The sequence below is a fragment of the Culex pipiens genome, chromosome 3, assembly GCF_016801865.2.
Source record: "Culex pipiens pallens isolate TS chromosome 3, TS_CPP_V2, whole genome shotgun sequence".
Taxonomy (NCBI): Eukaryota; Metazoa; Arthropoda; class Insecta; order Diptera; family Culicidae; genus Culex; species Culex pipiens.
In genome coordinates, this window is record NC_068939.1 from 121,960,884 (window position 1) to 121,982,365 (window position 21,482).

A 21,482-nucleotide genomic window follows, 5' to 3' on the forward strand; every position below is an offset into this window, starting at 1 on the left:
TCTCAGAAATTTCAGGTTCAACAGGTGTATTTATTATCTGAGTGATTTTTAGTGCAATTGATAGTAGGGTTGAGGATTTTCAGGTCTTACAAAAAAAAACAAAAATTGTGAATATTAATAAATTTGCAATTTTTAGGGATTTTAGATTTTGTATTTTTTATTTCGATTAAACATCTTTCAAACCATGGCAAAAAATTTCCAGACAGGTTTCCATACAATTTTGTGAGCTCGTCATACAAACTTATATGGGAACATTTGAAAATCTGTATCTTGAGAAGAATTTATTTTATTCAACTTTTGATCAGAAAAAGTAGATTCCCAAAATCCATTTTTTCCATTTTTTGTATGTTTTGGAATACTATAAACGGCATCTTTTGCATCAGAGTTTTAATGGTTTTTCAAAAATAGACTTCTTTTTTGTCAAGAAAAATGAGTAATTTTCCCTCTAAAAATGTGTAAAATTTTAAAATGTTCAAAATTACCAATATTTCGTTGTAATGCAACTTTTCAGTCTAAATTAAGAGGTTACATACATGTAGAAACACAATCACAAAATTTCATATTACATAAAATTTATTAAACAAGTCGAGTCTCAAACGCGAGCCAGAGTGGACGTGTATCGCACGTCCGTGCAATTCTTCACTTTCTATTGTGAGCCGGTACGACCCAAGGTCGTCATTAGGGTAGGGTAGTCATCAATGAGACACTTTTGGTTTTCAACTTTCAACGATTTTTCTAATTTTTTCATCAGCATGTCTTAATGAGCTTTTAGTTGCATTATCTTTCTTTTAATGTGTTCTATGATTGACCAAAATATGAGATCGATCCGACCTCTACAGCCAGAGTTATTCAACTGTCTCATTGTAGACGCACTTGGCAGGAACAATGAGACAGCTGGGGAACAATGAGACACTCTACAAAAATCAACATTTTCCTAGCAAAACATCATGTTTTTGTATTGTTCCATTGCAGGTGACTTGCCTTGAACATTTTAGAGCAATTTTGCCAACATGAAACTTTTAATAACAAAAGTTACACTAAAAATTATTGAAATTTTGTAAAATCCTTATATTAATACCAAATAACTTTATATTTTTGGTTAAATGAAGTTTAAACTCTATAAATATGCCATAAATCACTTTTAATTCATGTTTTGAAAGATTTCCATCGATTTTGAAAATTTTATTGAAGAAAAATCAAAGTGTCTCATTGTTACCCATGGGCTGAAAAGAGTGGGGAACAATGAGACAGTCCTGGATTCTGGGTGTATTCTAAATTTTGGCCAAATCTAATGAAAGGACATTGTATCCCAACTTAATCCCTATGGAACGTCGAAAGACATTTGAAGAAATATTAGTTTTGGTGTAAATGGCAGCCTACGAGCGAAAAAGTATTTTTTGTCCATGATTTACTTTTACACCCCAGAATCAAACATTTATGAATTACTTTTCAAGGGAACGTCCATAACTAAAGCCACTTATATGGCAGACGTGTATCCAGTAGACACACCTTTCCCCCAAATATGAGCCTGATTGGTTGAAACTACAACTTGTGAGAGCCATTTTATCATTGTTCCCCGTGTCTCATTGATGACTACTCTACCCTACTCGTGTTCAAGATGTCAAATTATCGGAAGAACTCACTGGTAATCGATTTCAACGTATTGCCAGTTTCTCCTGATATGGACAAAATAAGAAGATTTCTTACCAAGGACCTGGAACTTGATTTCTCGGCTGTACGCACCTTACAGTGGAATATCTCCAAGAACCAGGTAATCATCGAAGCCACAACACCTGAGCTTGCTTGGAGTGTTGCAAAAAGCCACAACGTTAAGCACTTCATGATCCACCAAAACCAAAAGTACCTGATCCCCATTTTTGTGGAGAACGGTGCCACGGAGGTAAAGGTGCACGATTTGCCTCCTCAAATGCCAAACCACCTGATAGCAGCACATCTTCAACAATATGGCGATGTGCTATCAATCCGGGACGAAGTCTGGAGGGATTTTTTCCCCGGAACTCCGAACGGAGTAAGGGTGGTGCGGATAAGAATCAATAAACCAATTCCATCATTTGAGACCATCGAAAAGGAAACGGCGTACATTTTGTACAGCCACCAAACAAAAACATGCCGCCATTGCTCCCGCAAACTACACACCGGACAAAAATGCTACGAAACGAAAATCCAAAAGAATACCGTCACCGACAATAACGAACGAGATACAGAACAACAAAAGAAGCTGACCGTGAAGCCGCGTGGTTCAGCAACAATGGAAGAAAGTGAAAACAAAAAACCAACACCCATCGACACAATCAACGATCACAAAATTCCACAGCAAACACCGAACGATCCCAGAAGACAAACAACTGAAGACGACACACCAGATCTGGACTTCAGCCATCCCGAGAAGAAGAAAATAAAGAAATTCAGTGTTAAATCGTTAAAACCTGGCCCAAAAATGTGTAAATCATAAGAAGCCAAATAAATATTTAAGGAAAAAAAAAAAAAAAAAATTATTAAATCCACTAAAAAGATGTTTTTCAATCGCTCCTGAAAATTTCATGAACATATTAAATGATTAAACTGAGTTAGAGACGATTTGCCGTGCGCAAAGCGGACTGTCAAACTTTTTGAGTGTTTTTCTCGAAACACCAAGTTGATTTACGGGTGCCACGATATCTCGAGATGGGATGGACCAAATTGGCTGAAATCGGAGTGAAGACTCCCAAAACATATCCCGTGTGCATGACGAAGCCCGATTTTAAAATTTTACATTTTTTTAAAAATACAAAAATCAAAAACTGACGATTTTTTATATGAAAAACACAAACATATTTTTATCTTTTTTTTAAATAAGTTTTTTGAAAATCGGCCTTCGTCATGCACACAGGATCGGTTTAACGAGTCTTCACCAAAATTTTGAGCCGATTTGGTCAAGGCAGTGTTAAGATATCTTGGCACCCGTTTTTTGAAACTGCTAACTACAAATAGCCATATCTCGGCAATGATACAACCAAATGTCTTCAAAATTGTTTTGATAATAGATGAAAATGTATATTTTAATGCCCTGAAAGCAGATTTTAAATAAAATGAAGTGTGTGCTCACTCCAACCTCTGACCTTTTTTTGTCAATTTACATGTATGTAGCCCCTTAAGCTTATATTACATCATAAGATAAATAATTTTAAACCTTCTAAATTTACACATTTTTTTACTTTTTTTAAAATATTGTTCGATGGAAATGATTATGGCGATAAAATCAAAAAACTTAGACAAGTTTCTGTTCTAGACTGTGTTAATCGGACAACTGGTTGCTGCCTCTTAGAGTGATTGTGAAAAGTGTTTTTTCGCCTTATCAGCAACTATTGGTTCGGTTTTCAATGTCAAAAAATGAAGCTTTTGTTTGAAAATGTTTTGAACATTTACATAAAATTACACATTACGTCGTATCTTGTGACGCTTTTGCTGTAAAAAGACGGGACGTGACACAAGATAACACACAAACGTAACAATAGTGCGTCCATCCCGGGAATTTACGAAATTGGGGAATTTGGTCTGGATGTATAGATTTTGTTGTTGAAATAGTTAAACGGTTGAACACTTAAAAATCAATAAAAAAAAACAATAATATTTAGCATATATCAGCATTCATTTGGATCATACAGGAAAATTGTTAAAATTTTCGTAAAATTTTAGATCGGTAAAATGCTTTCAATATTTTCTATCTAATTTTATATAAATTTTAAAAAGACTACGTATATTCATGACAAACCTATCAAAAGTTATGAGCACTTAATTGTTCTTATACACTTTTTAGAAGCCGGATCTAAGATATTTCGATGAAAATGATGTCCGGGTCCATCGAAGATCTGATAACCCTATCAAAGTTAAGAGGACTTAAGTCTTAATTTTAAGACTCAATTCGACTTGCAGTCTGATCACAATGTAAACCAGTTTTGGCAGGTACGTTATTGTAGCGACCCAGGAACACCATTACTGTATTTGGATTCGATAAATCGATTGCAGTTCCATTCGAATTAGCGAATCCAAGAAAATACGTCATTTTCTATATTTTAAGAAAAGTATTTGAAAGATTCTTCCGATGATCCTAAAAGACAATCTTACAAAAAAAATGTGTAATGAAGTTCAAATTATTAAATATGTTTAGGGCGAATGATGCTGTTTGGCTAAATGTTATCACTAGTGTGCGATTTTGTGACAAGACGTGTAACAAGATAGTACCCGAGCGGAGATGTAATATATGAATTAGAGGTTGGCACCAACCACCAAAAGGTGGATTAATTAACGTTTTGATCCCAAAATCACAAATATCGGTTTAGACCGAATTTTTGAAATTGATTTTATAGAAAATTTCACCAATTCAGCAATTGACCACACGGAGAAAAATCAGTTCCCTAAATCGTGAACCACGAGGAATGTATTCAAATTTTATGAAACGTACCATGAAATGTGAACACTTTGTTCGTGGTTTCAAATGTCATGAACGATTTTCATGATTTTGGGAACTTGTTTTCCTCCGTGCAAATATGACAAAAAAGTTTAAATCTGCTGCAAAACGTTCTTAAGTTTTGTCTATGGCTTTGAACTCGACATGATTCAGACCATTTTATTTTTTAAATAATCTAGCAACGTTGGCCAGGCCTACCGTGTGAAGTTTATAGCAAGCATGATTTGTTGGAAAGAGCTAAGTTCGAAAAAAAACTGTATTTTTTCACGTTTCCGGTATTGATTCCGGTAATTGAATTGATTTAAACATAAATCAGCAAATTAAAATTGATATTCTAATGCCATTCTATTGAAGGTTGTAACCAGCGCTCAACATTTCTCCTTATTTCCTAGTTATGAAATTTCAAACTATTTTTTACCATAAATTGAACAAGTGGGTCTCGTGGCGCAGGGGTAGCGGCTTCGGCTGCCGATCCCGATGATGCTATGAGACGCGGGTTCGATTCCCGCCTTATCCACTGAGCTTCTATCGGATGGTGAAGTAAAACGTCGGTCCCGGTTTCTCCTGTCTCGTCAGAGGCGCTGGAGCAGAAATCCCACGTTAGAGGAAGGCCATGCCCCGGGGGGCGTAGTGCCAATAGTTTCGTTTTTTTTTTTTTTTTGAACAAAAAGATTCTTTTTGATGTTTTATCAAATAGAACAGATTATGAATCTGTAAGAAAAATATGTGCTGATCGAAAAATGGAACTGTAAGAAAAAAATGTATTGATCAACAAATCTAGATGAAAGTATGACATTCAATATTTTTAATGGTACCTGCTCAGATTTGTTTTTAAAAAATCGGTAAAGTTTACCGATTTTTCAACGGCTGACCACTTCGGTTAACTGTAAAAAATCGAATTTGGTTCAATATTACACCAAAGTTTGTTAACTAAGTTCAACATCGATTTTCGGTTGGTAATTATTTTGACAGCAATTTATCGATTTAAACATTACCGAGTTTTCAAATATCGAATTCGGTAAAAAAACTAAGTGTGTACCAATCATTTAGTGTCAGTTTTAACAATCTCGATTGAAATGAGTCACTTGATGTGAAGAACTAGATTGACTTGTTTAGTACTTTGTTTTAATGGTTCATGATTGTTTCTCGTTTTCTACACTTCTGTACATACACGTGTTCACTATTTGTTGGGTCCCTTCATTCTCTTTCAAATGCTATCACAAATCTCTTCAAATGGTACAATGCGGTACATTTTCAGCGTGTGTTCTCTATTTTTGGTGTTATATTTTATCGTGGAGTGTTTTTTCTTTCATCTTTCGTTTCCGTGTCTTTAAAACCATCCTAATCCTCTTTTTCATCACATCCATTCCAGACTTGTCGCTCTTGTGAACGAATAAACAAAACAAAATATGCTAGGCAGAGGCAGCACCACACGCACTCACACCAACCAGACAAGGTGTGGAGGAGAGTCATCTCGCCCACGGCTCTCGCGGGGCGAAAAGAAACCCCCCGTCGTGAAATGCGAGCGAGAAAAGGGAGAACAAAAAAGTTGCTCTAGTACTGCACCACACATAAACATAAAAACACACACACGCTAGTGATACTACCCCTTAATAATTAAACTACTACGATTAATTGATTCTCGCGCCGATTTTGTGCTTATTCGCGCGTGCGTTCACAGACAAATAGACACAGTTTCACCAGCAGCAGCAGAAAATTATGATGATGATGAAAAAGATGAAAAGCATATAAAAACACAAAACAGAAAAAAAACACACAGATACTAACTAGAGGGAAACTAATATAGTGAGTTGTTTCAGGAGCATGAGGTTAGGCATGATTGGCAGGAGTGAACGAAGAAAGCGCGCGCGAGTTGATTCGACTATTTGCATATATATTATATATAAAAATATTATAACAAAAAAAACTAGAAGGAAGTACTAGAACACACAAACACACTCACACTTACACGCAAAAAGCAGATGGAAAACCGGAAACAGAGGGCGCAACCTGAAGGTGAGTAACGATGATCTGTGCTGTTCAAAAGTAGCTAGTTTTTATTCAAAGAGTGATGGTTTGGAGCTGGGGGTGAATCAAAAAACTCCCGGGGTAAGGTGGGCGAGAGAAGGGCGTTGAGCCGGGCTTGTGGGGAGGGCGATTATTTTTTTTAGAAAATATTTTCCGTGCGAGCGATTCTAAGTGTAGCAGCTAATTGTTTGTGAAAATTATGTAAAAACAATTTATTTTTGTGATTTTATAACGTCTTGGTTTGTGTCAATTACAAAATTTACCGAAAAATTGGTTTGATTTCCAAAAAAAGTATTTAAAATTGAGAGATCTTCACACTGGCTAGGCCGGCGCCGTTGGTGGTCTCCGCCAGCGCGGCTCAATCTTCTCTTGCGGCAGGTGCTATTTATTAACAGATGTTTTGAGGATGAATGGACAGCGTGCTAGCTGCGGAAACTCTGTTTCGCGTAATGTAATCAAAAATCAATAGCCACTAAGCAGAAAAAGTCTTTTCTTTTCAAGCCTGTCAAAATTCAACCAGATTTGCGCAGTGTTGTACTAGATTCCAGAATATTGACTACTGCTTAGCAAGCGGCAAACACTGACTAAAAAGGAAACTATTGAAATTAAAGCAAAATATATCATTATATATTCAATGTTGATACATTTAAAAACAAAAACACACACACAAACACAACTATCCAATTGATTGACTATTATTATAACCATTAAATTACTACCAATTGTGCAACCGCGCCCTTATTACTTCTGGCTTTGTTTTAGTCTTGAGGTAATCGAAAAAAAATAAAAATAAAAAATACTGAAATCAGTCAGAATTCAGTTTAGTTTGACTTGTTTCAAACTTTCCCCTCGGCGCAGTGCATTGTGTCGCTGGGACGTTAAAATGCGAAAGTAATAGAATTGTTTAAATTGAAGAGAAAAAAAACCTAGTATTCTAATCTGTTAAATTATGTATAAAATAAACACTGAGAAAAAAATTGCTGACGCAAAAATGAACCATTAAATAGGTGTAATTTAATGATAAATCTATACACAAACACACTAACACACGAACACTGAAAACACTTTGACACGAAGAGGTAAGCAAGCGAGAAGATGAAAAATCACGATTTAAAAGAGTCATTAAAATTCAAGAGAAATCAAATATCCCTTTTTGCTAATAAAAAAAAGAAAAGAGAGAAAAGTGCATCAAAAAAGGCAAACCTACTATTAATCTTAAATTATATCAACTTTTTTTTCTTGCGTACGATTTTCGTTTTGTTTTCTCTCAAACAAAAGCAAAAACAAAAAAAAATAAACATTTCCTTTCGATTCCTTCCTTCTTGTTGGATGCAAACTTGCGTGCAAGGTTCGCGTGCGCGCGCACTGTACTAGATTGTTTTTCGTTTACGTTTTTTTTGCTCATGAAACTTGTTACGGTAGTAGAACGCATTTGCAACTCAAAGAAAAAAAAATTAAATCGATTTGTCAAATCCAGTATTTACTCCACACAAAAATACACATTTTGATCGCGAATTAAAAAGCTAAAGTAAAAACAGGTTGTCTAAAGCAAAAGTCACACAAATACAGAGATCGCAATCGGCCAACAATAATTTGAGCTTGTGGAATACGTAACAAACAAAAAATATTCGATGCAATCGAAAGAGAGAAAAAAAATGGTTCGAAGGCAATGATAAGGAAGGGATTGAAATGTTGAGATGAGAATGGAAAACAAACACATATTTAAAGAAGAAGAAAAAACAAAACAAACAATACTAGAAGACAGTGAAAGAATGGCAGGATGATGACGATAAGTATGTAGACTGGAATGATAATGATGAAGATGATGATGACGCATCTGTGTAGATGATAGTAGGTATGAAGTAATGAAAGCTGAGAAGAAAACAAAGATGATAAAGTGAACAGAAAAGAAGATTAATAACTCTATTAATGCTTGTAATAAATGCTTTATATATAAAATATATAAAATCAATAAAAATATTTAAACGAAACTTTTTGTTGTTGTTTTAGTGCATCCGAAATTCAAAAAAAAAATATCACATCGCGATAAAAATAAGTAATTTACAAAGTTTTAATACCGTAAAACGGGGTGACTTTGATAGCCGGGGTGACTTTGATAGGTTTGCGATTTTCCCGTAAAATGAAGAGTACAATTAAAATACGTAAGGAATGGTTCAGAAACATACTGACCGTGGTAGAGAAGTGTTCGAAGTACCTCAAGAAGAACTTTTCATAAATTTTTGAAAGGATTATAAAGTTAGTTAACTATAGCTAAGAAAATGTTGATGGAAGTCATTATTTGAAAGTTCTCAAAGTGTCATGATTTTCTCAATGAGCATGATTTTTAATCGTAAAACGGAATGCATTTTCGGATTCTTTGGACAATTTTCCACTAGGAGAAGGTTAAATAAGTTTGTAAATAATAAATAATATGTGTTTTTGAAACACAATTAAAAAAAATCTCCAAATTTATAGGCAATTTCAGTTGAACAAATTTCATGTAAAATGTGAAAACTTGTGATTCTTGCTTCGAATTCAGTATAAAATGCAATATAAATCGATAATTATATTAACAAGACTAGTTTTAACAAATTTCAGGCGAAATTTCGACTTTTTAACAATTTTACCTAAAATTTATATGTATTTTGTCAAAAAGCTTATAAACTTAGTTGACTTAACATAAACATTGATTTTATTTCTTACAAACTATATCAGCTACTTTAGTGATGGTACATTTAACGTACAAATAAAGTTTGAACATCTTAAATATGACTTTAACAAGAAAAACTATGGCTATCGAAGTCACCCCGGAATTAAAACTAAGAATTTTTAACGTAACTATTTTTCTAAACACTATTGAAAAAAACTTTTTTTCCAAAATAGTGCATGAACTTTGTGTGGCCTACCCCAGTACATGTTTTAAAAATAATAATCTTGAGAAAAATCTTACCTGTTGGAAAATATTCTTAAAACAAATTGAAATCCTATCAAAGTCACCCCGGTTTATGGTATATTGACTTGTCACTATTATAATAGGGTCCTAAAGTCCTATGTCAATTTTAATGTCAACGGTAAACAACACGATTATAAACCATTTCTGTTCACATTTTTGTTTTCATTTTATTGTAAAAAAATAATTGACAAGACAACATTTTTTCGATGGATCAACTATGGTCCGCTTCGAACCAGCTGTCAAGTAGGACCTTTTCTGTCAAGAAGGGCCGCGAAGTTGCAGGCCAAGGATTGATACCTAAGAGCATGCAATAGAGCTTTATGACGTTTCGCGTACGCACACTAGCACACACTAGCGCACCATCTGATTTTGCTGGCCGGACAAAATTTAACCTCAATCTTTTTTGTGTACGTACACGCAATACATGCGCACGTAGAAACCTCTATGGCACTGACCTTGTTGCGTGCTCTTCGGTTGACGTCCACGTAAGGAACATCCTGGAAGGAGCGTAACTAACTACATCCGTAGTTCTGTTAGATCATCCGAATTATCTTGATCAGAACAGTATAGCTCTGGTTCCTTGCGAGTGTCCTATTTTCTTACCTCCACGTTGGCTTGGTTTTCATGATGACCTAGCTGGTGGCCTGTGGAAACGGATCGTAAACCTTTGACCACCGCGGGTCAGAGTCGAGACGGCAAAAAGAAAGGGGCGCAACAATGTGGGAAAGGGAAGTAATTTGTGATTGTAGACGGTATTGTTTTGATTCGCAGTATGTTGAGTCAACTGCTGTGGATGTACCTAAAACATCGCACAACGGGGTTTCTCTTCTCTTCATTCTCAGCTACCACCTATCTCCTATTTTTATTTTGCTCTTCTGATTCCCAATTGTACACTGATTCTTCTATTTAATATCCAACATTTGATTTTAATTTTACTAACTTTTGATTCTCTTATCTCTCAAAGCTTTTCCACTCTCTTCTATCAATTGATACTGCTGTAACAAACTTTGTTTTGTTTTTTTTTCCTTAAAAATATACTTTTCCTTAATGTACTAGTAATATCAAGTCTATTTATCATTCGCCTTATCTTTTTTTTTATTTTATTGCGAATTTATTTATTCGAATAATTCTTTATCTGTCCTATAAATTATCATTACTATAATCTAAGCTTGTTTTGTATCTCTATTAATTAACTATTGTCTAATTTTACATTTAATACATCTAGCATCTCATTTTTATTCTTCAAAATACGCTCATCATTCTCTTACTATTGATATGTACTTGATTTTTATAAAATAAATTCTCTTTTACTGTCTATTGTTTGCAATCTTCACCCTTTTTTTCAAACAAGTGAGGTTTGAGCCCTTACTCAATTTATGGAATGGTTAAAGGATTAACACAAATATTACTATTGGTAAACTTTTATAACATGCTTAGAACCAAAAATTGTAACAAAACACCGCGACAAAAGAAATAGCAACAGATAAACAGACTCAACAATAGGGAAGATTTCAGGAGAAAACAATACACAGTAAATAACAATAAGTTTTTGAATTCAAACTAAAAATAAAACAGTTTTTGCTTTAATGAAAGTTGATAGGCACACTATAAATGGTTAGGCGCTTATACTTACATCAAACCCTACTTAATGTACCACCCCCGGCCGAGTTAAAATGCGTAACCGGAAAAGAAGGTGTGCATGCCTGGCACGAACACTCAAAGCGTGTTCTAGCGTGCTGCTCGTACTGACTCAGAGCAAGGGTGAGATGTAGGTGTAAGGGCAGTGCGTGTTCGTCGGGAACCTAGTGCATAAGATCGGTCAAGGCCCGTTCTTACACTGAAAATTGCGAATTGCGAAGAAGGGCCGCGAAGTTAATTTTTTTTGAAATTGATTTATAAATCCAGCTTACAAAGGGTCGTACAAAGGGTCATTATAATCAGAAAAATAAGCTTTATCGTTGTGAACAATAGTATCGCAAATTTTAGGACCCATTTAGTACCAAGTTAAATTTCAAGAGGACGTAAATTTAAACGTAATAAAAAAGTTTGTTAATCGCTAAAATTAACGTCGATAATATTATCGTCTGACGATAACGATAATGGTTATCGTTATCTTAATTTAATAATTAAATCGGCGATAATCTTATCGTCGATAACGGACGATAACTTATTTTTTGAATCTTTCTAAAATCGATTAATTCAACCATATCACATTAAATTTTCATTGTTTTTGAAAATGTAGTAAGTTTCAAAGTAAAAATATGTACTCAAAATTGTTCACAGAATACCGTATTTTTTCGCAAATACTCAAAATATCAAAATATTCAATGAAGATATAAAAAAGTGAAGTGAGATTTCCAATAAAGTGTCCACGTGGTTTGTGGATGGTCCCACAATAATTTCAGAAATCCAATTGCAAATTTAAAAAAAAAGTATTTTCGAAAAAAATAAGGCATTTTGTAAAAAACGGTATATGTTCCAAAAATAAGCTTAAATAAAGTGAAGAAACATACAAAATTAATTAGAAAATTTTAGTATTTTCCAAAAAAAATACGGTAATTAGTAAAAAACCCGATTTAATCCCACCTGGGGTGAGATAGAGCCTTTCTTACAAAAGGAAGTTAACGGCAGTTGATTTTTTTTTTCAAAGAAATAGCAAAATAAAGAATGAATGGTCCATTCATAATACAATTCTAAACTCAACCTTATTTTTTCACATAACTTATAAAGCGCTGGTTTTTGCCCCATTTGCCATGGCCGGTTGTAAGCTGTGCTCGCACACAAGCATTTTCGATTTTTAAAATCAGAACAAATTATTTTTGAGGCAGAGAATTAGCTCACAATTTGCGATGTTCGTAATGTTTTCTGCATATCGCTAAATTGTTCGTATTCTCTGAGTGTTTTTTTGCACTTTTCAAAATATTTAAAATTAACGAGAAAACAAAATAATTCCGTCTTGCTCCAATGCGTTAAAGTGGTTACAAAATGACTGGCCGAGGGGAACGACAGTGATCCATTGCGGTTTAATTACGTCGGATTTTGTTTACTTTTTATCATTTTCGTCGATTTCATTCGTTTCGTTAGATTTCATCGATTTAATCCATTTAATCGGATTTCCAAGATTTTATCGGATTTCATCAGAATTTGCAGTGTTTAATCGATTTTTGATTGATTTCATTTTAGTGTGTTCGCAAAGTGACAGATTTATATCAAAACAAAATAAACGTCAAAGCGAAAATCTGATTTTTTTGGAGAAAACGTGTGTGTTGTCCTTTGGCCAGATACTAGAGCATAATCCGCTACCGTCGGATTGCTCCGTCCAACAGAATCCTCCGGAGCCAAATACGGCGGAATTGAGACACTCTCAGAGTTGAAATTCAATTGTAAATCTGCAACAGCAGTATCAAGCAAAGAATCATGATCTTCCTGGAAGGCGCTGAAGTTTGGTTGTCGGTTATCGGCGCGAAAAGAGAGAAATTTTCTGGTAAGTCCAAGGTTGCTTTGTTGTGAACGAATGGGGGGAAGGGGTCCCAGACAAGTAGAGATGTTAAAACTCATTTAACTAAATACTGTGTTTATTATAATAGCTTCTTCCACGTAAAATTTAAACTCTCACTCTTTATTACAGCTCGGAGCACTCCAGCTACCAAACGCATTCCTGCCTGTCGGCCAGCCGCAAGGACGTTCAGGTGCCGGTCTGTCCGCGGTGTAGCGAGCCGGTTCCCACGTCGCAAGACGTTTCACCGGACGTAACCTTGGGCGCCCACATCGATTAGTTTTGCCGCTCGGAGAAGAATAAAATCTACACCAACCGGTGCACGTTGCGAAATTGCGAAAAAAAGGAGCTGATTCCAGTTTTGTGCACGGTGTGCCGGGCAAACTTTTGTCTCAAACACCGCCACACAAGCGATCACAACTGCCCCGGAACAGCCGCAAACAGCAGTCGAACCCCGGCCATCGCACCCATCTGCAGGGAAACCGTCCAAGCCGTCATGCAGCGACAACAGCGCCAAGCATCCGTTCCGGTGCGGGAAATACCGTTGCGACCATCTAGGGAACCATGTAGGAGGAAGAGGCGCTGACGAGGGCACTGACGCTTTCAATGCAGGAAGAGGAAGAGGTCCGGACGAGGGCGCCTCGTGGCAATGGTTGTTTGGTTGTCGATTATCGGTGCCCTCAACGCCGCCTAACTAGACGTTTCTGAGAGGTTACGTGTCACTCCGCATTAACAGACACTGAAAGAACCGGCATTTATCTACTTCCAACTTTCTCAAGACGAGCATCGCACCAATCGAAACGCTGCTACCTGAACTGAACGCGACCATGACGATTCCGGTGGCTTTCAGAGGTAAAAGAGCTTGGTGATGACCAATCTGAAAGAGGTGCACAAAAGCAAGAATCCGCTGGACCGTTATACTGGATTTTTACTGTACATAACCTCGAAAAAAGATAATGCGTTTTGTCAATATGGTGAAATTTTAAATTAAGATAATTTATAAAAAAAGAAATAAAGCAAGTCAAAAGTTGGATAGACGAAATAATCAGCCCTAATCAGCCAGTTGAAGTGAAATGTTTTCTCTAAATATGACCTCTTCAGGATGGCTCATAACCCGGATGACCAGGACAATAGGAAGGTTTACCAACGGTCTTAAAATGTTCATGGTGAGTTTGCCGCAAGTGTGCTGTACGGACACTGGAATGACTACCGTTGTCCGGATCGTGTTTCACTACTTGCAAGATAGAACTCTAGAACTTTAGTAAACCACGTCCTTGTGTTTTTGATTTCGTCCGATTGACCCGGCCACCTCAATTCACCCTTTCACTCCGAACTCTTCTCCGCTTGATGGTTCCTCGCGCCAGTTTCCCCTTTTCCGATGTCTCGGTCACCTGTTCCTATTCCCTGCTCCGGGGTCAGCCTTCACGGCCACTTTCGCACCTGCATGTTCAGGCTCTAAGACCCCCTCGTCTCTGTAAGTATTATGCGCACCATTAAAGCTTTTCGGGAACCTGTTTCCTCGTTTCAATACGTGACCACACCGGAGAGTGCTTTGCTAGCAAAAAATCTAAACAAAATTTCATAAGTGTCATTTCTGACATAACGTTTGACAGGTTGCCGATCGATTTCGTCGAGATTTCGGCTCGCTGAAGTCGGATTTGCTTAGCTGAAATCGGATTTGCTCGGATTAGTTGGATTTCACACGCTGAGTCAGATTCAATCGGATTGAAGAAAATGCTGGAAATTGAACCAAAATCCAGGATATTTCGCTGTGTCGTTCCCCTCGTGACTGGCAGAAAGTGTTTCAACACCCGAGAATTTGCCGTGTTGTAAACAACGATGTAACGGTAAAGCCGCATAAATGTTCTTGAAAGCTTTGAAACGCCTACTGTAATTCACTAAACTGTCATTTAGGCGTTAGGCAAAATTGTGAGCTTTCAATAAGCAAGCATTTAGGCGTTTTTGGGATTGGGAAGCATACAACGACTGAGCGCTCGGTGGGACTTCACTACGACAAACGCAAACGTACCGAATAAACCACCTTGGTGCGCTGGTACGATGAACAAAAATACTAATACACAAAAAGGCTAGTACCGAAGCTAGAAAACCAAACCCGCGATGTGCGTTGTCACTGGCACATGGGAAGCTTAGACGTTTCCCAGAAATTCGTTCGCTCAGAGTTCGATCAGAGATTGAGCAAAACAAAAAGGGTAATTCTCTACCAACTCACACGAAATCGGGAAAAGTTGCCCCGACCCCTCTTCGATTTGCGTGAAACTTTGTCCTAAGGGGTAACTTTTGTCCCTGATCACGAAACCGAGGTCCGTTTTTTGATATCTCGTGACGGAGGGGCGGTACGACCCCTTCCATTTTTGAACATGCGAAAAAAGAGGTGTTTTTCAACTATTTGCAGCCTGAAACGGTGATGAGATAGAAATTTGGTGTCAAAGGGACTTTTATGTATAATTAGACGCCCGATTTGATGGCGTACTCAGAATTCCGAAAAAACGTATTTTTCATCGAAAAAAACACTAAAAAAGTTTTAAAAATTCTCCCATTTTCCGTTACTCGACTGTAAAAAATTTTGGAACATGGCATTTTATGGGAAATTTAATGTACTTTTCGAATCTACATTGTCCCAGAAGGGTCATTTTTTCATTTAGAACAAAAATTTTCATTTTAAAATTTCGTGTTTTTTCTAACTTTGCAGGGTTATTTTTTAGAGTGTAACAATATTCTACAAAGTTGTAGAGCAGACAATTACAAAAATTTTAATATATAGACATAAGGGGTTTGCTTATAAACATCACGAGTTATCGCGATTTTAAGAAAAAAAGGTTTGAAAAAGATACTTTTCGCGTTTCTCTTTGTTTCGTCGTCCGTGTCTGTCGCGGGTGACCATGAATGGCCATGATCGATGACGACCAACTTTTTCAAAACTTTTTTTCGTAAAATCGCGATAACTCGTGATGTTTATAAGCAAACCCCTTATGTCTATATATTAAAATTTTTGTAATTGTCTGCTCTACAACTTTGTGGAACATTGTTACACTCTAAAAAATAACCCGGCAAAGTTAGAAAAAACACGAAATTTTAAAATGAAAAATTTTGTTCTAAACAAAATAATGACCCTTCTGGGACAATGAAGATTCAAAAAGTACATTAAATTTCCCATAAAATGACATGTTCCAAAAATTTTTACAGTCGAGTAACGGAAAATGGGAGAATTTTTAAAACTTTTTTAGTGTTTTTTTCGATGAAAAAAACGTTTTTTCGGAATTTTGAGTACGCTATCAAATTGGGCGTCTAATTTTACACAAAAGTCCCTTTGACACCAAATTTCTATCTCATCACCGTTTCAGGCTGCAAATTATTGAAAAACACCTCTTTTTTCACATGTTCAAAAATGGAAGGGGTCGTACCGCCCCTCCGTCACGAGATATCAAAAAACGGACCTCGGATTCGTGATCAGGGACAAAAGTTACCCCTTAGGACAAAGTTTCACGCAAATCGAAGAGGGGTCGGGGCAACTGCTGTGTGAGTTGGCGGAGAATTACCCAAAAAGAAAGGCAAAAGAATGAGCATGAGGCTTCAGAACAGATAGCTGCTTGCGTCAAGTTTGCGTTCACTGAAGCTTAGCATAGAAAATAATGATAGGCGATGTGTGATGAACGAGCAATCGATAAAGCAACTTGCACTAAAAGGGGGTAATCTAGTATCAAAACTCTATACGCGCCAGCATCACGCGCCAGCATTGCTCGCGTCTGCATGTGAAGCTCAACTTGACAACTCGATCGTCCATGATTTTTTGCAGATTTTTCGAATGAATATTTCTCGAGAAATGATTTGGGAACGAAGCTTGAATTGGCGTCGGAACCAAAAGCAAACCCTATACCTTTCTTTAGTAAGAAAGGCAAAAATGGAAATTTTCTAAAATCTGAACGGTAAATCCGAATGAGGTCAAATTTGTTTCAGAACATCGAGTATGGTCTAGATTATGATGTGGAGAAAAAAAATTAGATAAAATGCCAGAGGAATAGTTTTGGCATTTGGTGAAAATTGGTTTTTACCTTTTTTAGGGGTTTTTCCCCCTCACAGTGAATTAGTCCACAAGCTGTAAATCAAGAACCACATTACCGACATGGATGAAAATTTGGGAGGATGTAGGGCTGGGAAAATGCAATTTTTTGGACAAATAAACGATTTCAATACTTCAATTTTCGACCGAATTTTCATTTGAAAACCGCCTGATTTGGTGAAAACACACTCCGAGTCCCCATAAAAAATGGATAAATTCAAATTTGGTATGGAACTGGTTCAGGTTCAGCACATCCCCTTTCAAATGCGCCCAAGAGAGCTCAAATCCATAATGTGGGCTCTGAGAAACCCCCTACCACAAAATTGAGCACTTTTTTACCACACACGGACGTCACGCGTGCTCTACAGTAAATCAAGCGCCAAAATTCGGATATTGGAGGTAGACCAATTCTGTCATTGTCAATCGATCGGGCGTCGAAAATCGATCGTCCATGATTTTTTGCAGATTTTTCGAATGAATATTTCTCGAGAAATGATTTGGGAACGAAGCTTGAATTGGCGTCGGAGCCAAAAGCAAACCCTATACCTTTCTTTAGTAAGAAAGGCAAAAAATACAAAAAACAAAGCAATCCACTTTAACGACCCCCGGGCAGGCTTGCCACAAATACAGATTTTTCAGCACAGGCCCGAAACACAAACGATTTTTTTTACAGTTAAAATAAATTTGAGCAGTTTTTGTTAAATTGGCCAAAAAGATAAACATTGTTAGCATCTTTTGGCATGTTCAGTTTTTGGTAAGAATATTATTCTTTAAAGTTATACTCGAATGGTCTCTGTTGCAAGTTTCTGCTCATTTCTAGGTGTCCGAAAGTTTTGTGTGGTGAGTCGCCCAAAACCTCTTTTACTCAAATGGACCGACGTTTTCCTTTCCCATCCGATAGAAGGCGGGAATCGACCCCAAAAAAATATAGTATTTAAAAAAAAAACACTTTGATAAAAGCATACAAAATTTTGCTTCGTTGCTAGGGGTATCAACTATTGCATATTTTGAAATTTTGAGTATTTTCGAAAAAATAGGTAATTTGTGAAATTTTCAAAAAAAACTGTAGTAGAGTGAAAAGCATGCAAAATTTTGCTTCGTATGATGCCCATATTGCAAATTATAAAAAAATGAGCATTAAAAAAAACGTGAAAAAACATACAAAATTTTACTTCATTTGATACCCATGTTGCATATTTTGAAAATTTGAGTAATTTCGAAACAATACGATAATTTGTGGAAATTTTAGTATTTAAAAAAACTCTAATAAAATGATAAGCATGCAGCATTTCGCTTCGTTTGATACTCATAATGCATATTTTGAAAATAAGAGTATTTAAAAAAAATGCGGGAATTTTTGATTTTTTTTAAATTAAAAAAAAACTGTGGTAAAATGAAAAACCATACTAAATTTTACTTCGTTTGATACCCCATTACCGAGAGGTACTAGAAATTCATTAATGCAACATTTTCTTCGATTTTTATGCATTCCAGATACTAGAGGTTTTAATTCGTGTTAGCGGAGCGCTTTTTCGGTGACAAATTGTATGCATTCTACTTGATCTTCCCGTCGGTGTTAGGGAAGTGCTCATTTTGCTAGCAAATTCAGTAGTTTTAAAACCTCTGCTATTTTTCGTTACTCAACGTTAAAAACTCTTGAAACATGTCATTCCGATTTCGTGTGAGTTGGCATGGAATTACCCTAAAATGTTATTGAACGTCAAAAGTTTGCAAAATAATTACCTATTATTCTGGAAAATTTGAGAACCCCTACTTTCAAACTGAGCATTGAAGAAATATTTCATGAAATTTACAATCCAACTACACAGATGGCGGCAGCTCCAAGCTCTTTACATTTCAAGCTTTCCACGCACACCACCAAACCCAAACGAGAGTGTATTAGTGCGTTTTTACGTATTGGTAAATTCAACTTTTGTCAATGTTTTCCATCAGATGGCACTGTATCAAAGCTTCCATCTTCGTGAACTTTTTCTTCTATTTTAAAAACTCATGCCCGGCTCTCTTGATTTCCAGCTCCAGCTCCAGTTCAGTTTAGTTCTTCAAGTGCCGTGCTCGCGTAAAGACGTAAAAGTGTAAGTTCTCTTTGGTTGCTAGTCTTTCTTGTGCAGTTTTGTGATATTAGTTGCTCGGATTCAAAGTGTTCGAAGTGTGCCGCGATTTCTTGAAGAAAAATAACGATCAATCCTTGACCAACATTCCTTCACAGTGATACAGAGAGGACAGATCCAGGAGCAATAAGGAGATTACTTTCTTGTTACATGTTTTCCATCTCTCTTCTCCACAGTAATTAATCTTGTTTTGTTACCTTGTTCTGTTTGCCTTGATCTGTCATCTCGTGTGTACTCTGCGCTGAAGGGTTGAAGGGAAAAGGACTAGAAGTGACTCTTAATCCTTGTAATGCTTTAACCGTAAACGTTTTTTTTAATTTCTCTTCCGGTTTAAAGTGCTTCTGTCTTAAATCCCACTTTCCACTAAGTTTAAACAACAACACAAACCCAACTTCAATCATGTCGACCAACCGTGCCCCGAAATCCGGATTTGCCGCCGAAGCCCAGAGAAAGGTGAGTTTCAAACCCCTCCTCCCTCCCGTATACGGTTTAAACTGAGATAAGGGCTGTTGTTACCTCTTTGCCGTTGTGGTATTGGTAGTTGGAGCTACTACGTTGATAGGACTATTAGTTAGTAGCGCGGGTGCTGTTTGCTGATAGTGCCCGATATCAGAATGATGTGTTTTTTTTTTCGCCGACGAATGTGTTTCGGAGAATGTTGGGGATTTTCCGGTAGATGAATTGAGGTCGGCAATATGTTACCAATTGTGCTGAAAAAGCACAAGAAGTAGATTTTTATGATCCTTTAACAATCTTAAATGATTTATTTAGATGGAAATTAGCTATGTTGAAATTCTAAATTCTGTGTTTGAGACCATTGCAAATATTTTTTTAAATTTATTTCGCCAAACTTGGTTCGAAAAATCAGGGGGCAAAAACATTGTTTTTTAAACTTAAAAATTTCAAAGAAATAGCAGACTAACAAACTGAAAACTCTCTGAAATGCATTTTTCTGCATTGATAATCATTTTTAACATGTTTGGGCTCGTTTAAAAATATTGTTTTTAAAAGTAAAAAAAAAACAACAGTTCAATAGACATACAAAAAAAAACCTATATCTTGTTTCTTTGAGAACAAAAAGAGTGATCCTTGTACAAAGATTATTTTCCACCAATCCAAAAGCTGTGATTTGCGCCAAATCTTTAAAATTTCGAACTTTGATCTTCTAAAATAACATATTTTTTTAAATATATTGATCAATTATTGAGACCAACTACCAGCGATGGAATAATCATCATCAAAAGAAAATCATTGGGAGATCATCAAGAGAAAAAATCCGTAGGGAGCATGGCTCTCCTCTCTCGCGCACGAAAGATCGATAAAAGGAATCTAAAAAAATCATCATCATGATTATTCGGCGGAACATCTTTTTCACTACTGCACTTGCAAGTGTAACGTCACACGTCGAAAAATGACCTGTCTCATTTTGTAGATGGGCAATATGTGTAAACAAAGTGAAATAAATATTTTTAAGTGGTGCTGACAAGGAAATTCACAAAAAATCATCAGTAGATTGATTTTCTTGGAGAGGTTCGGCAGCGATTTTCTTTTGCGTGATTTGCCTCCTCTCTCTTTCGCGGATGAAAAAAGTTCGCAAGCGAAAATGATTTTTTTGCGATTATTCCATCCCTGCCAACTACCAAGCAAATGCCCATTTTGGTCTTGTGGAGTTTCTAAGAAAATATGACGATTTTCTAAAAAAACTTCTTCACAAAACAAATATGATGCATGCTTCAATCCGTTTTGGCGGAAAAGTTTTAGTTAATAAATTGTCGGCGATTTTTCGCCAATTCTTCGAAAAATGATCACATTTGTTAAAGTGAACTGTGCAAAAAATCGTGACAAATCTGGGAAAAAAATCGACGAGGAGTCGGATTAGTTGTCTGAGTAATCAAAACTAAGATATTCATTTAATTTCTTTCTTAAATTATTCCCCTCGATTTTTTTTTCGTTATATTTAGGAATGGTCTTTTTTGTAAATATTTGCTTTTGAAGACTTAAAAGAAAACAACTCAAAATCATTTCTTCATCAAATATTTAGGTTTTGTCTTTTTTCGCAACTTTAGTTTTATCCACATTTAATTTTCCGTTTTCCAGATTTTTTCATTCATCATGTTTAACTTTTTAATTTTCTGATATTCTTTAGGTCTGTGCCTTATTCGATTCCACAAATAATTTTTCTTCATTATGCACCTTTAGTTTACTATTAATTCAATGATTAAATCATTTTTTGAATAATTTTTGAATTAGTTTTTGTCTCCCCCCCCCCTTCTTAATTTCCTCAAAAATCCAAGAGCAAAAATATTATTGTTAAAAATGGAAAATAGTCA

The 21,482-nt window shown here is 36.1% G+C and overlaps 2 protein-coding genes and 1 pseudogene across 20 annotated transcripts in view; all 3 read left to right on the forward strand.

Annotated features, from left to right (window-relative positions):
- The window catches only part of LOC120413036 (inner centromere protein A), a 146,631-nt gene extending 138,144 nt beyond the window's left edge, over positions 1-8,487 (forward strand). For all 19 annotated transcript variants that reach the window (XM_039573714.2, XM_039573710.2, XM_039573709.2 and 16 more), the window contains one exon: positions 5,841-8,487. In XM_039573714.2, coding sequence (XP_039429648.1) covers positions 5,841-5,857 — 17 coding nt within the window. In that variant the 3' untranslated portion in view covers positions 5,858-8,487. The remainder of the gene's footprint in view (positions 1-5,840) is intronic.
- A 1,179-nt stretch (positions 8,488-9,666) lies between these two features.
- LOC120413031 (AN1-type zinc finger protein 2A-like) lies at positions 9,667-14,711 on the forward strand (annotated as a pseudogene).
- A 4,252-nt stretch (positions 14,712-18,963) lies between these two features.
- The window catches only part of LOC120413041 (myophilin), a 68,772-nt gene continuing 66,253 nt past the window's right edge, over positions 18,964-21,482 (forward strand). Inside the window, exons 1-2 of the mRNA XM_039573731.2 lie at positions 18,964-19,116; positions 19,489-19,605. Coding sequence (XP_039429665.1) covers positions 19,552-19,605 — 54 coding nt within the window. The 5' untranslated portion in view covers positions 18,964-19,116; positions 19,489-19,551. The remainder of the gene's footprint in view (positions 19,117-19,488; positions 19,606-21,482) is intronic.